Source organism: Sceloporus undulatus, chromosome 11 (assembly GCF_019175285.1).
Source record: "Sceloporus undulatus isolate JIND9_A2432 ecotype Alabama chromosome 11, SceUnd_v1.1, whole genome shotgun sequence".
Lineage (NCBI taxonomy): Eukaryota > Metazoa > Chordata > Lepidosauria > Squamata > Phrynosomatidae > Sceloporus > Sceloporus undulatus.
In genome coordinates this window covers 1,255,521-1,272,261 of record NC_056532.1, presented here as the reverse complement: position 1 = coordinate 1,272,261, position 16,741 = coordinate 1,255,521, and the positions used below count along the sequence as shown (strand labels likewise).

Here is a 16,741-nt window from a genome sequence, read left to right as displayed (position 1 = left end):
ATAATAATAATAATAATAATAATAATTTATTTATACCCCGCTCTTCATCCAAAAGGCTATCAGAGCAGCTGTATGTGGGTTGTAAGGAACAGTCAGCTCATCTAATGCTGCCTTCTGTAAGAAGGACACGCAAGAGCTGGTGTGCTCCATCGCCAAACTAAAATATACAACAACATCAAAAGGGAAGTGACTGCCAGGAAACTGTTTTGATCCCTCCGAAAAGAAATGAAACGAAAGAAGAAAAGGAAAGGGAAAAAAGAATGATTGAGCTGAGCTGTGATCACAAATATTGTGTTTCAACGTTGAAGCTCACACACAGTTGTGATGGATGTAAAGGGAGAGGAGCAGAGGACCAGATACGTAAACTACTTGATGCGTTATCTGAAGAACGAAAGCATGCTGGAAGAGATGAACAGATGGAGAAATAAAACCAGTGTAGATTTAGTTGGAAGTCTCAAAGCAATCCGAACAACTGGGATGGTCAGAGAAATGTGCTTTTTGTATTGCATCCTCTGGTATCCAAAGCAGAGCGTGGAGTCTAGAAAAGCACTAGAATATTAAGAAGACGCTCATTTCTAGAAGATGTTCTCCATGGAAAATGGCATGAATAGCATCCATTTCTTGCCGGGGATGCTGAGACTTGCAGTCCCAGCCCCATCACTGTTGAGAATATATGTTATGTCAGTGATCTAAAACATCGTCGTCGTCATCATCTATTACTACTACTACTACTACTACTACTACTACTACTACTATATTTATATTCTACCTTCCTCCTGGCCTAGGGACTCCTAAAAGCATCCCGAATGCTACAAGGAAGTTGCTAAGCCTTTAGGCAATGGAACCAGATATTCACAAGCATCCTTGGAGGGGTTTTTCTTTGTAGATGCCCAATGCAAAAGTATAAACTTTTGGGATGCTCATCCTCATTATTTAATCTTGGTGGTAATGGGAATAGTTGGTTCTGGGTGCTGGGATTCAACATAGAAGTGCGGCCTCCTGTTCCGAACGCTTTGACCATCCTCAAGCTAAGTCAGAGCGAAGGCAGTGGCAGCCTATTGCTTGTCCCAATTGCCGCAAATCCATTGGATCAATGGAAGATAGATAAGGGGTGACTTGCCATTGCAATGGTCCTGCTCTTATTGGGAGCGCCAGTAAAATTTAGGCCTACTCCTCCCTTTGCTTTGGAGTCTGCTGGGATGGAGGCAGAACATGCAAGGGAGATAGGGCTGAGCGGTTACATGCACCCAGCCCTACTTTCACTGTCGGTGTGCCATCTTGGCGCACTCCCATCCATACAGGGCATGCCATGACGATGCACGGGCGTCTGAGCACCCAGACCACTATGGCCAGAAGCGGCATCATCATGGTGCGCAAGCACCATAATGGCACCCCTTCAAAGAAGCTGCGTAGAGCGGCTTCTTTTTAGGGAGTAGATTGGTGCTGCAGCATGCGGCTGCCGTGGCACCAACCAGGGGCAAATATGGGCACAGCCGCCCATCTGTATAGCCCCTATGTTATGTTCAAGAATGTGGACATGGAAGGAAGAACGTGACAATCCCCTTGCTCTGCTCCAAATGTACTAACCATGACTCCACTGAAGATCTGTCTTCATGAGTTACTTGAAAATCAAATGCATCTGATGAAGTGGACTGAAGTCTATGAAAGCTCATGCTGCCACCTTCTTTCTTTCAGTTAGTCTAAATGGTGATACAAGATCTCTGTATGTACTGAATCTACAGACAAACACGGCTATATCTTTGAATTCCACTTGAAAATCAGTTGTGCATCTCCTACATGGCTTCCCCCACAGTAACTTTCCTGTGCATAAGTGCAGCTTGCATGTATATTTGCACAATTTTGGATTGGGTTGTTCACTTGCCCTTGTTGCTGTTGTTGTTGTTGTTGTGTGCCTCTAAGTCATTTTTTTAAACTTATGGCAACCCTTAGGCAAACCTGTTCTTGGCAAGTTTCTTCCAAAGAGGGTTGCCATTGCCATCCTCTGAGGCTGAGAGAATGGGTCACTCAGTGTATTTTTATGCTTGCGTGGGGATTTGAACCCTGATCTCCCTAGTCATGGTCCAAAATGCAAACCACTGCAACGTGGTACAGCCTCATGCTCCATATCTCTTTGCTTTACAATCTGCCAGAGTCATCTGCTTGTGCGTACATCCCCAGACACTTGGGAGTAACAACATGAAGGTCCCCAAAAACAATATTTCCACTTTTCCAAAGAATTGGCGCATAACCGGAGTCACTGGATATGCATCAGCATCTCCAAGAAAAATCCTTCCTTCTTTCCTTCCTTCCTTCCTTCCTTCCTTCCTTCCTTCCTTCCTTCCTTCCTTCCTTCCTTCCTTCCCTCCCTCCCTCCCTCCCTCCCTCCCTCCCTCCCTCCCTCCTTCCTTCCTTCCTTCCTTCCTTCCTTCTCTTTAATGGAGAGTTGTTTTTCCCCCCGTTTGTTAATTAGTTGCTGAACTGTTTAATTGCTGGTGCTAAATAAAGACAAGCATATCAAAGGCATATGCTGTAATTAAAAAGATTTGTGAACATAGGATAACAAATTAGAGCCTCAGAATGTTGTCTAATTAGGGGACGGGAAATTAACCTTCAGCTTTAAAGGAGGGAGGGATGGACGCAACTGATAAAAGGAGGATCTGAGAAGAGAGATGAACAACCGCAATTGTACTTTTGAAAGAGACACAGCCACATTCGTCTGTTAGAGTATCAAATGGAAAGGGGGGAACTGAACAGATCCAGCAGCGCCATGGACGCTGGTTTTGTTTCGTCTGGAGCTGTTGTGGATTTCAATCCAGTTCTTCAGATGCACTGAACAGTGCATCTCACTTCAAGGCCCAGCTGACTGTGCCTGGCTTTGCTCTCTCCATTGAATATAAGTGTTGTAGTCTAATACAAGGGGATGCGGTGGCTTAGTGGTTAAGACACCAGTTCTGATGATCGCAAGGTTGGCAGATCGAGGTCCAAGTGCTGCATGATGGCATGAGCTCCCATCTCTAGTCCCAGCTTCCGCCAAACTAGCCGTCCGAAAGCATGCAAATGATCATAGAATCATAGAACTGTAGAGTTGGAAGAGACCCCAAGGGCCATCCAGTCCAACCCCATTCTGCCATGCAGGAACTTTCAATCAAAGCATCCCCATTGACAGATGGCCATCCTGCCTCTGTTTAAAGACCTCCACTGCACTCCGAGGAAGGAGTGTGTTCCACTGTCGAACAGCCCTTACGGTCAGGAAGTTCCTCCTAATGTTGAGGTGGAATCTCTTCTCCTGTAGCTTGCATCCATTGCTCCAGGTCCTATTCTCTGGAGCAGCAGAAAACAAGCTTGCTCCCTCCTTAATATGGCACCCCTTTAAGTATTTAAACAGGGTTATCATATCACCCCTTAACCTTCTCTTCTCCAGGCTAAACATCCCCAGCTCCCTAAGGTGTTCCTCATAGGGCTTCACCACTTTAGTCGCCCTCCTTTGGACCCATGGCTCCAGTTTCTCAATGTCCCTTTTGAATTGTGGTGCCCAGAACTGGACACAGTCTTATTACAGATGAGGCCTGACCAAGGAAGAATAGAGTGGCACTATGACTTCCCTTGATCTAGACACTATACCTCTATTGATGCAACCTAAAATTGCATTGGCCTTTTTAGCTGCCGCATCGCACTGTTGACTCATGTTCAACCTGTGGTCTAACTCCTAGATCCTTTTCACATGTATAAGTCTCCTTAAGCCAGGTGTCCCACATCCTAAATCTATGCATTTCATGGGGTTTTGTTTTTGCCCTAAGTGCAGTACCTTACATGTTTCTGTGTTGAATGTTCCTGCAAAAGAGAACAGTTTGGCTAGAGTTGCTAACATTTGATCCCACTTTTCAAAGGCAGTCCCCTGTAAAACACATTATAATAGTCTATATGCAGGATGTAGCGAAGGGCAACCGAACGTAATTAAATGTCGGTCTGGTCAGGGATATTATTTCGGAGAACCTTTCCACCTCCCCGTATTCCTTCAAACAAAGCCGAAGGAGGCAAGCTCTGGGTCTGATAGCATCTTCAGACCCAGGCCAGGGAGTTTCATTACAGCCCTGCAATGACGCACTGCCATTTAGCTTTAAGTATTTTCCCATTTCCCTCGCTATCCGACCTTTCCTTTGCTCATAGAGCACTTTGCTCATCTCATACAACAACCAGTAGCCAATATGCACCTCACCCGGCTAGATCTGACCATTAGCATTCATCATATTATCGCTTTCTTTTTTAGTGCCGGCTTCCTTTCCCCAATTTCCCACCTGCTTTGCCTCTCCGCTGCCTCTATTTGGAGAGGCGATCGCACGTTTCGACAGCAACCAAGTGATGAAGGAAGATGCTTTCAGGCCGGCGATGGAGAGAAATAAAACAGGACCCAGGACCCAGCCGTTATTGCAGGCCATACTTCTTCTCTCCAGCAATAAATACAAAATGAAGCTGGAGTGCAACGAACGTGGATGAGCTAGTAGATTATCCTTTTCATGTTCTCGCTCATATACACACACACAAACACTGGAAGGCAATAGTGGTGGGCACAGCAAGAAGTGCTGCTGGTAAGCCATTAGTGTTGCCAAAGGCATCCAGCTAGTGAAATGTTCTAATTCGGACCATTTATCCACTCATGCATGTTAGCAGATGTATAGAGCTGTTCTAAGGTTTTCTGCCTTTCCTTATGGCATGGGAAACCAGGGTACATTGTTTGAACTGGAGCTGAAGGCATGGCCATTATGGAGTGGGCTTATTTTTAAAGCACGGGAGATTCACTTAGATGCACATGAAGAGAAGAGCAGGGCATTTCAACAAGAAGGACCTGTAAAGAAATAAGGTAGAATCACAGAATCATGCAGCTGGAAGGGACCCCAAGCACCATCTAGTCCAGTGATGGCGAACCTATGGCACGCGTGCCAGAGATGGCACTCAGAGCCCTCTCTGTGGGCATAGGTGCCATCGCCCCAGCACAGAGTTTGTTACTAGAAGCTCAAAGGGACATGGCACTTTGCAATAAATAAGGGAGTTTTGGGTTGCACTTTGGGCACTCGGCCCCTAAAAGGTTCACCATCACTGATCTAGTCCAACCCTCTGCCATGCAGGAAATCTCAGTCAAAGCACCTCTGACAAATGCTCACCCAACCTCTGCTTCAAAACTTCCATCATAAGAAGGAGACTTCACCACTCTCCAAGGAGGAATATTCTACTGTTGAACAGCTCTTACTGTTGGGAAGTTCCTCCTAATGTTTAGGTGGAATCTCTTTTCTTGTCGTTTGAATCCATTGCTCCATGGACTGTTTTCTGGAGCAGCAGAAAACAAGCTTGCTCCAGTCTTAATATGACACCCCTTCAAATATTTAAACAGGACTATCATATCACTTCTTAACCTTCTCTTCTCCAGGCTAAACATCCCCAGGTCTCTGAGTCTTTCCTCGTAGGGCATGGTTTCCAGACCCTTCACCATTTTAGTCGCCCTCCTTTGGGCACGCTCCAGTTTCTCAACCTCCTTTTTGAATTGTGGTGCCCAGAACTGGACACAGTATTCCAGGTGGGGCCTGGAAGCAGAATAGAGTGGCACTATTACTTCCCTTGATCTAGACTTCTATTGATGCAGCCCAAAATCGCATTGGCCTTGTTAGCTGTGGTCTACTTGGACCCCTAGGCGCTGGACGGATGAACCCTATGGAGCACCATCGTTAAGTGCGAGGGGCGGCGCTTCCAGACATGACTCAGAATCGGCGTCGAAAAGAAGGGGGTTAAAATGGCTCTACGCATGGCCTCCCTCTCCGAATCGCTTCAGTAATTCGGGTCAACTGCGACTCAAACCGATTTGCGATCCAATTTAAAAGGCAATAGGAACAAGGCCTTGATGTCAAGGGAACATGGCTGGAGAGGAGAGCGGCTGTGTTTTTAGAGGATGCTTACAGACGCCAGAAAGCCCCTGCCTTTGTGGTAAGCATTAGATCAAGAGGGATAGACTGTGCTTTCAGTTCTCAAGATGCCCTTTTTGTTGGAGGATTCAGGCACATTAGTACCCTCCTTGAGCGGGATTCAAAATCTCTTGTGCGGTAAGTGCCCTAGCAATGTGCATTGTACTGCCAGAAGTGCTTGGGATTCTTTAGCGAGAGCATTGAAAGATGTTCCTTTGTGTGGGGAAAGAAAGAAAAAAGGAAAAGACATCCAGATTTGGGGGGGGGGGGAATCCAAGTAAGTAACATTTTCTTGCCTAGGATCAACGATAAAAATCAAACAGCAACAACAACAATTCAGCCCATTATAATAAAACTGCCATTGTGTGGGTGCACTTGTGTACACTTTAAAAAGAGAGATATATATACTCTCATCCCTCCAAACACAAGGCAACAGTACAAAGCAGCATGCCAACCATGCGATCTCCGTCCTCCATTATTTAGCAAGGGGACCCCCACATTACAATCGGACCGCCTTATCCATGGATCAAAATATGGATCAAGCATCCACGGCTTCAAAATATTCAAAAGAAGTATACATTTCCAAATAGCAAACCTCGATTTTCCATTTTATATAAGGGACACCATTTTGCTCTGCCATTATATTTAACGGCGCTTGAGCATCCATGGATTTTGTTATCCACGGAGGGTCCTGGAACCAAACCCCAGCAGATACCCAGGTCCCACTGTATTATAAAAGTAACTGTAAGAGTCATATTATGTAGAGGGATCTTGTAGCACCTACATATTAATTCTACAGACGAACACGGCTATATATATATATGAATTCTACCGCTCTGTTATAGTTATTGTTTGTTTGTTTGTTTGTATCCCACTCTTTTCTCAGGACTGGGACTCAGAGCGGCTTCGCAGTATTAAAAATAAATAAATAAATAAAAATAGTACTTTAAAATAAAAAGTACATTGAGAAGAATTTTAAACTGGTCCAACATTGAACATCCCAGTCTGTCCTTATAGCAATGCCGGTGTAAATAGGTAGGTCTTCACCTGCCGTCGGAAAGCCATCAAGGAGGGAGCCGTTGTGATCCATTCCCTGGGCAGAGAGTCCCAGAGTCTAGGGGCAGCCACCAAGAAGGCCCTCTTTCGTGTCCCCACCAACCGTGTTAGTAATGATGTTGGGATGGAGAAAAGGGCTTCCTTAGAGAGTCCAGGCCGGTTCATACCAGGAGAAACGGTCTGCCAAATAGTGCGGACCTGAGCCATGTAGGGCTTTGTAGGTAATAACCAGGACCTTGAATTGTGCCTGGAAACAAACTGGCAGCCAATGAAGCTGTTTCAACAGGGGAGTTGTATGGTCTCTGTAATCTGCCCCTGTTAACAGCCTGGCAGCGGCTCTTTGAACCAGTTGAATTTTCCGAAGGCAGTCCTATGTAGAGTCCGTTACAGTAGTCCAAACGGGGTGTAACCAAGGCATGTACCACCGTGGCCAGATCTGGCTTCTCAAGGAACGGGCGCAGTTGGCGCACAAGTTTTAAATGTGCGAAAGCACTCCTGGTCACAGCAGAGACCTGGGCCTCCAGGTTCAAAGCTGAGTCCAAGAGTACCCCTAAACTGCAAACCTGTGTCTTCAGGGGGATTGTGACCCCATCTAACACACGCTGGATCCCTATTCCCCGATCTGCCTTCCGACTGACCAGGAGCACCTCTGTCTTATCTGGATTAAGTTTTGACTTGTTTGCCCTCATCCAGTCCACTACTGAAGACAGGCACTGGTTTAGGACCAGGACAGCCTCCTTGGATTGAGGTGGGAAGGAGCAGTAGAGTTGAGTGTCATCTGCATATTGATGACACCGCACCTAAAAACTCCGGACAACCTCTCCCAGCGGTTTCATGTATATGTTAAACAGCATAGGGGACAACACAGACCCCTGAGGGACCCCACAGGTCAATGGCCAGGGGGTTGAACAGGAGTCCCCCAGGACCACCTTCTGAGTTCGCCCCTCCAGGAAGGAACGGAGCCACGGTAGAACAGTACCTCCAAGCCCCATCCCAGAGAGGCGGTCTAGAAGGATGCCATGATCAATGGTATCAAAAGCCCCTGAGAGATCCAGGAGAACCAACAGGGACACACTCCCTCTGTCCAGTTCCCTGCGTAGGTCATCCACCAAGGCTGTCTCTGTTCCATAGCCAGGTCTGAAACCAGATTGAAATGGATCTAGAACATCCGCTTCATCCAGAAACCCCTGGAGTTGGGAAGCCACCACATGTTCCAGAACCTTACTCTACCTTTCCAAGGATCCTGTCCACATCATCAGGTTGCACAAGTTGAAAAGTATGCATTAACACTGGACTGATAGGAGCCAAGGTTGCATCCACAGACATTGCATCCACTGTGGCATCCAAGTCGGAGCGGATCTGAGTGACTTTATCTGAGCGACTTTCATTACCCGCCATTAAAGTGGCCGCAAAGAAGCATTACCGCACACCTTTTTTACTTTCGGCACCTGTGTTTCCGACATTGCTTTATGTGCGCAATTGCGTGTGATAATGATCGCTCACCATTTCCGCTTCATTTGCAGGATGCTTTAGATGGGCTTTAATCTATCTTTAATGCTGAAATTAGCCCCACTCTGATATACAGTACCAACTTTGATATAACGACTGGCTCATTGTCGCGTGCCGCGATATAGCCAGACATCCTGACGAGAATCCCACCGACGCAAGTATCCTGTGCTGCGCAATTTGATTTGGGAGATAACACACAGGAGTTTATCACACAGGAGGAATTTCTCTTGATTTCGAATGAAAAGAAAGTGGGGCCAGAATGCATTTACGTGAATTTGCTAGTTCAGCGAATTTACGTGAATGTGAATTGCGTTCGAACTGGGCTTCCATTGCCCGAAATAGCTGCCATTGCCAAAATTGCGAGTGGTAGTCTATGACGCAATAACGTGAAACCCCATGTTGCGTTCGGATTGCCATTGGTATACTTCCAATTTCCCTTGTCTGATAAGCTCCCAAGAGAGGGATATCTTGGCATCTTCTCCTCTCAGAAAGCAGATTTACACCTTGACCTTGCGCATCATGTCTGCATTCGGAAGCGGAATCAATGGGATTTACTCCCTCAAAGGCATGTGCACAGAGTGCAGGCGCAACCTTAGATCTATGACAGACAGGCTTTAATGCCCATTTTGAGATTTATCGGCTTGATCCTCCCACGGTCCCACCTTTCCCGCTGCCTTCCCTCCTGGATGCCTCTCCTGAGCATTGCGCACAGATTTATCTTTCCAAAACGCCTTTTCAACATTTATCCTCATGCGCAGTCAAATTATTCTTGCCAGAGGCCAGGTTCCTGCCGTTTTCCCCAGCAATGAGTTACGTCCTCAGTTTCCAGGGATGGAAATGTGGAAATCCAGCGTTACGAGATCTTTCCGGCTTTCCACTGCACCTGACATTTCACGGACGTCTCATGATACTGAGGCCCAAATCGGAAGAGATCTAAAAAGGTAGTCTCTAGCCCATCTGTCAGAGGTGCTTTGATGGAGAGTTCCTGCATGGCAGAATGAGTTGGGTGGATGGCCCTTTGGGTCTCTTCCAACTCTATGGTTCTATATGTATATGTCTATGTAACTATGATGTGTGTGTGTGTGTTGTGTGTGTTTGTATATATATGAATTGTCTATACACACACACACACACAGTATATACACTCCAACACACTGCTATGATCTCATTCTATATATGTGTTTGAATGTATGTGTGTGTGTATATATATATATATATATATTTGTATATATGTGTGTTTGTGTGCATACATAATATACAGTATATACACTACAGTATATGTATACATGTTATGTATATTTAAGTGTTTGATTATGTGTGTATATATATATATGTATATATGTTGAATGTGTGTGTATGTATATATATTATATATGTGTGTGTATATATACACACCACACACAAACATATACAGTATTATGTGTTACAGTATATGTGTGTTTGAGTGTATTATATTTTATATGTGTGTTGAGTGTGTGCGTGCATATATATATATATATATGTACATGTAATATGTTGTGCCTCAGTGTGTATATGTGTGTATATTGTTTGGTGCATGTGTGTGGATATTATATAGTATATGATACATGTATATGTAGGTCTATATAACTGTTTGAATGTATATAAATATGTTTGAGTACAGTTTGAGTACATTTATATATATATACATTACAGTACATCTTGTGTGTGCTTGACTGTATATGTATATATATGTATATATAAGTGTATATATGTGTTTGGATACATTACATATATATATGTATATATAAGTGTATATATGTGCGTTTGGATACATATACATATTATGTATATAGAAGTGTTATATGGTGTTTGGATTATATATATATATATATATATATATGTCTCAAGCATACTTATCTAGACATACAGAGCTACTAGACACGAGGGGGCGTGGCCAGGGCTGGCGCTGCCAGTCCCTCCTCTTCCCCAGCCACGCCCCTCCCAGGCCCCTCCCTCCCTGGAGGAACCCTTCTCCATTCATTCATTCATTCATCCCGGGCGAGAGCGCTAGTGCGCGGCGCAGCGCATGCCCACCCGGTACTTATTTCGCGCTGAGTGGGGAGCTTTCTTTCACGCCGCTGGGGGCAGAAAAGAGGGCGGGGGACGGGAGGAAAAAAGAAAAGAGTGAGTGGGTCACGTGGGAGGGGCGTGGCTTGTTCCTCGGGGAGGCGGGCGTCGCCTGAGGTGACGTCGTCTTCGGAGGGGCCCTGAGGGGAGCTGCGGCTCGGCTCCCTCCGAGAGACGGAGGAGGAGGAGGAGGAGGGTGTCTACGGCGTTCGCCTGAAGGGAGGAGGAGGCGGAGGAGGCGGCCGGTGCTGTGCTGCTGCTGGTGCCCCTCTCTCCTCCCTCCATTTTGAGGGCGAGGGAGGGAGGGGAGCCTCCTTTGTGTCGCTTCTGCCTCCGCCTTCGCCTTCTCGGGCCTGGGAGCCGGGAAGGGGTCCCCGGCGGGTCCCTGAGGGCCGGCGCCTGGATGGCGCTGAGGCAGAGCAAGGCGAGGAGGGGGAGGCGGAAGGCCAAGAAGGCACGGTCCCCCGCTCTCCACCTTCGCCCGGGACAGCCCCGACGCCGCCCTTTGGATCTAACGGAGAGGAGCAGAGCTTCGCCCCCAGGGAGCCCTCTCCGCCCCCGGAACTCCCTTCGCCCACTCCCACCTTCCAGCCCTTCTTCCCTCCCTCCTTTACATCCTTTACCTCCATCCTTCCTCCCTCCCTCCCTCCCTCCCTCCCTCTTTCTTCCTTTCCATCCATCCTTCATCCTATCCTTTCTTAATTCCTTTCCATCCATCCTATCCTTTCTTCATTCCATCCTCCCTCCCTCCTTTCTTTCCACCCTCCGTCTTTTTTATCATTCCACTTCCTTCCATTCATCCATTATCTCCCTCCCCTCCCCCTCCTCCTTTCTTCTTCCCTCCCTGTCTCTTCGTTCTTTTTCTTCCTTCTTTCCCTTCCACTCCCTTTCCCTTCCTTCCTTCTATTCATTTTCCTTCTTTCCTCCCCCTCTCCTTTTCTTCCTTTTTCCATCCATCCTTCCTTTCTTTCCTTCTACCATCATCCATCCATTCTTCCCTCCCTTCCTAGCCCCCGTTCCCCTTCCTTTCTTCTTCCCCTTCCTTCATTCTTTCCATCCTCCTTCCTTTCTTCTTCCCCCCTTCCTTCTTTCCATCTCCTTCCCTTCTTCCCTCCCTCCCTTCTTTTCTTCCTTCTTTCCATTCCTTCTATACATCCTTCATTCTCTTTCCTTTCCTCCCTCCCTTCATTCATCCCTCCATCCTTCTTCTCCTTCCGAGGGCGCTGTGTCTTGGGCCATGGATCCTTCTTCCCTGCTCTGTTCGGGGGGTTTCCGCCAGAAGCGCCGTTCCCGTTCCCAGCGTGACCACCGCCGCCACCGCCGCCGCCGCCTCGAGGGCTGCAAGGGGGGCTTCCAGGCGGAGGACGGAGGAGCAGGAGCAGCAGAGGCCCCCCTTCCTCCTCGCAGCCCTAGGCCCCTAGGCCACCGCCGCCATCGCCGTCGCCGCCGCCCGCCATCGCTCTTCTCTTCTTCCTCCTCCTCCTGCTCTTCTTCTTCTTCCTCTGGATCGGAGCCCGACCCTCCTGGGCCCCTCCTGGGCCCTCCTCCTCGGCCCCTGGCCCCTCGGCCCCGGCCCCCGAGGAGGAAGCGCAGGCAGTCATCCTCCCCTGAAGAGGACATCATTGACGGATTTGCCATGGCCAGCTTCGTCTCCTTCGAAGCTCTCGAGGTAAGCAAGGAAAGAAGGAGCCCCAGCCTCAGCTCCTGGGGGGCCAGTGACGGCGAACCTTTTGCAGACCGAGTGCCCAGACTGCAACCCAAACCCTACTTATTTATTGCAAAGTGCCACATCCCTCTGGCTTTCTAGGGATGAACTCTGGCAAACTGTGCTGGGCGACAGCATGCGTGCCCACACAGAAGGCTCCGAGTGCCACCTCTGGCATGCGTGCCCACAGAGAAGGATCCGAGTGCCACCTCTGGCACGCATGCCCACAGAGAAGGCTCTGAGTGCCACCTCTGGCACGCGTGCCCACAGAGAAGGCTCTGAGTGCCACTTCTGGCACGCGTGCCATAGGTTGGCCACCACTGCCAGCCCAGACCCTCTTCCCTGTGATCCCAAGGCAGGCCTGGCAGGCCTTCCTCTTCCCCCCAAATATCTCATGGCTCTGGAGGCTGCTTTGCATCCACTGGGGCAAATGACAGGACTGGACCACAGGAAGACACAGGGGAAGACTGGCCCACAGAGAAAGCAAGCTTGCCCCCATAGAGAAAGCATCCTTGGCCATAGGGATACTAGACTTCACTATAGGGAAAGCAGACTCAGCCATAGGGAAACATAGGGGAATACTTGCTCATACAGAAACCATATTTGCCCATAGAGAAACATGGGTGTGTGTGTGTGATAATGGTCCATAGGGAAAGCAGGCTCAGCCATAGGGAAAGCGTATTTGACAATAGGAAAAGCATACTCGGCCATAGGGAAAGCAGACTCGGCCATAGGCGAACGTTGGAAAATACTTGCCCAGAGGGAAGCCATTCCTGGCCAATAGGGAAAGCATAGTTGCCCATAGGGAAACATTGGGGAATTATTGCCCATAGAGAAACCATACAAGGCCATAAGGAAACATTGGGGAATTCTTGCCCATAGGGAAAGCATACTTGCCCATAGGGAAGCCATTCCTGGCAATAGGGAAACCATACATGGCCATAGGGAAACATTGGGGAATACTTACCCATAGACAAACCATACATGGCCATAGAGAAAACATACTTGCCTGTAGGAAAACATTGGGGAATTCTCGCCCATATGGAAAGCAGACTTGCCCCCATAGGGGAACCATACTTGCCCATAAGGAAACATTGGAGAATACATGCGCATAGGTAAATATAGGGACATACGGACAACCATTTCCCAGTGTTTCACTGTGGGCAAGTGTGGTTTCCCTCTGGGCCAGTACTATCATTTGTTTCAGTACATCCCTTTGATACATGAAGGCCTGCGGTTGGGATGCTGATGGGGAGTTGTGGGGGGATCTCTCGCTCTTGCCATCTCCAGCTCTTGGGAATGGAGAGTTGGAGGAGGAGGAGGAGGCAGCACGAGGAAGGATGGGTGTTGTATCTATGTGTGCTATTGCTATGCATGTGTGATTCATTCAGAGAGGCTCACAAGACCCCGCAGTTGTTGTTGTTGTTGGGATTCTGCTCCCCTTCCTCCTTTTTATCCTCCAGGAGGTTTTTGTCCCTTCAGACCACACTTTGGTTGGGCTTCAGGTTGTCCTTCTCCCAGATAGTTCTCCCCAGTGGTACCTTGGACAACTCACCTGACCCTTCAGAGATGCCAGGGATAGCAATAGCAAGTACATTTCTGCACCGCTTGAACTCGGCACTCCCTAAGCAGTTTACAATGTGCTCATTTTACTGACCTACGAAAGGATGGAAGGCCAGCTGGACCTTGGAGACCTTCTCTAGGATGAAACTCACAACATTGTGGCTGCAGGACTGGCCTTTCACCGCTGCTCTATGGATAAAATTCTATGCACATAACATGTGTGTACGATTCCTTCGGAGGGGCCTTGGTGTTGGATATTTTGGGGGGAGGATTCTGGTTGCCTCCCCTCTCCTTCCTCCTCCAGGAGGTTTTTGGTTGGTCCTTCCTCCCATTGGTACCTTGGACAGCTCATCTGGCCTTTCAGAGATGCCAGGCGTGGGATGAGTCTTCTTTCATTCTCCATTACATGATCTGAGCCCTCTTCATTGGTGAAGAATCAGACAGCTGGCTATACATACAGCGTGTACATTTCTATACCGCTTATCAGTGAACTCACCACTTTAAGTGGTTTACAGTCTGTGAACCAGGAATAAATTCTTCCAGAACGTGGTGACGCACAGCCTGGAAAAACCCACAGACAACTCTATAAGCCAGTCGCCCCCAACAAGCTGGGTGCTCCTTTGGCCAACCAACAAAAGGATGGGAGGCCGACTCAATCTGGGATCGAACTTGCAATGTTGTGGCTGCAACCAACATTTAACCACCTGCACTGGAATTTGACCACTCAACCGTGTTTGGCTGTACCACCTAGTTTTGGCCTTCTGATGCCTTGACTGTCTGCTCCATCATCTGCTTTGCCCATCCTGTTTTTTGGATCATATCATTCACCTCCGACTCCAATGGACCCTGATTCCTCCTGAAGAGAGGCATCCCTTCCTTCTTTGATGCCGCACAGAAAGGCATGCCTCTTCTAATACCAACAGCATGTACCTTTTTATACCTTTTCATAGAGAACTTGGCACTCTCAAAGCGGTTTACAATCTGTAAGCCAATTGCTCCCTTCGAGATGGATACTCATTTGACCGACCTGTGAAAGGATGGAAGTCAACCTTGGAGCCTCCTGGGATTGAACTCATAACCTTGTGGCTGCAGGACCGGCATTTAACCACCCCTGGGTCTCCTAAGGACTAAGCAGGGAGGACTCAGGGAGAGATGGAGGACAGGGACCCAACTTCACTTCTTGGTGCCCCACCTGCAATCTCTGTCTCCCTCTTTGGATGGAAATAGGGCCTTCCTGCATTTTGCATGGACCACTCTGTGGATGCCACAGATAGCGCACTGCTAGAGGAAGCCTCTGGAAGGGTTGAGGAGGGGGATGTTGGAAAATATTTTGGAAGGTAGCATTGATTCAGTCCCCCCACCAGCATGAAGTTGGCATGCAATACAAACATACACACTCTCTCTCTTGTGTGTGTATATGTATATGTGTGCCTTTCCCCCACAAGCTAGTTTTCTAGGGCATCATGCCATCATTTTCGAATCTCCCCACTGCTCCCCTCCCAGGTTGATTTTCCAAAGGTCTTCCTTTGGTTTTTGAATTGCAAGCATGCTTTGTTTCAGTCCCGTTGGCACTTGTGTTTCTATTGCACTATCAAGGTTAGACTTTTTCAGTGGAGATTTCATTCTTGTTTGTGTACATTGGTCTGGATACCTTCACCCTTCATTCAGACAGGCTGGTTATTTGGACAGTGGCTTTACCCCTCCATTTCTGATCTCCTGTGAATTCAAAATAGGTGTCTCAATGCGTCTAACTGTATTGAACATTTATGTGCAATCCCCTCTCATCTGGTTTGTCCTTCCCTTGCTATCCCATTGGTTCAGTTTTTGAAAACTAAAGGCATCTTGGTCTAGGTTCTCTCTCTCTTTCACCAGTGACTATATTGGAAATTAACTTTGAGACAGGCCAAATCGACCTCGCAACTGTCGATCTTGGGAAGGAATCTTGCCTCTCTAGATTAGCTAGATCAAACGTGAGGGCGGAAAATGTCGTTGAATCTTGTAAGAGGTGTTTGACGGTGGGTTTTGAAGACGACAAACAATGCAGGCATCTTTTGTGTGGCGCCTTGAGATGTGACAAAGCTTGGTAACTGAAAAGGTGGTCAATTAAAGTACTTTGGAAAGGTCAGAGACCTCCGCTTGTATGTAAATGTGTGCATAGGAATATCACTGAACTCTTGCAGTTCTTGGCCCTTACCCCATGTATTTAGAAGACAGCTAGGCAAACCAATGGCAAAAAAGTCTATTCTATTTATTTTTGATTGACCCGTCAAAGGATTCTCAAGACGTTGGTCAAGGAAAACAGATAAATATTAATATTAATAATAAAAATAACCCTATTCAAGGAGAGAGATTGCAAAGTTACAATGGCTGCTGGCCTGGAAGGTATTGTCCCAAAATAACTTTTCAAAGCTTTTCTCATATGTGTGCGCACACAAACCCCAGTGACATCTGGCCCATTGGTAGTGCTAGCTGGGTGATTCTGGCAATTGTAATGCAAGATGTAGAAGAAGAAGGAGAAGCAGAAGGAGAAGGAGGTGTTCCAAGCTGTATGTGCAAGCAAACCATCAGCCCTTAGTTCTTTGGCTGATGGATGAGGCCTGAGCCTTTGTGTTTTACAGTATTAAGGTAACAGTTGGATCCAAAACTTATTTCCATGAGGGGAAATGAAGCACATGTCTTCCATCTGCTCCTTCTTTAGATAGTTGAGGAAGTGCTATGGCAGGGGTCAGCAACCTACAGCCCATGGGCCGGATCCGGCCCGGCAAGGCCTTGGGACCGGCCCCAGCCCGGTCCTGCCGCCGATTGCCACCCCTGCCGCAGCTTCCGCGCTGCTCCGGGCGCCATTTTGAGTTCGGCCCCGGATGTAGCC

At 47.7% G+C, this 16,741-nt stretch overlaps 1 protein-coding gene across 5 annotated transcripts in view; it reads left to right on the top strand.

Moving 5' to 3' along the window:
• Positions 1-11,719: 11,719 nt before the first annotated feature.
• Positions 11,720-16,741, top strand: part of LOC121916876 (autism susceptibility gene 2 protein homolog) — a 386,634-nt gene continuing 381,612 nt past the window's right edge. For all 5 annotated transcript variants that reach the window (XM_042442407.1, XM_042442406.1, XM_042442410.1 and 2 more), the window contains exon 1: positions 11,720-12,273. In XM_042442407.1, coding sequence (XP_042298341.1) covers positions 11,842-12,273 — 432 coding nt within the window. In that variant the 5' untranslated portion in view covers positions 11,720-11,841. The remainder of the gene's footprint in view (positions 12,274-16,741) is intronic.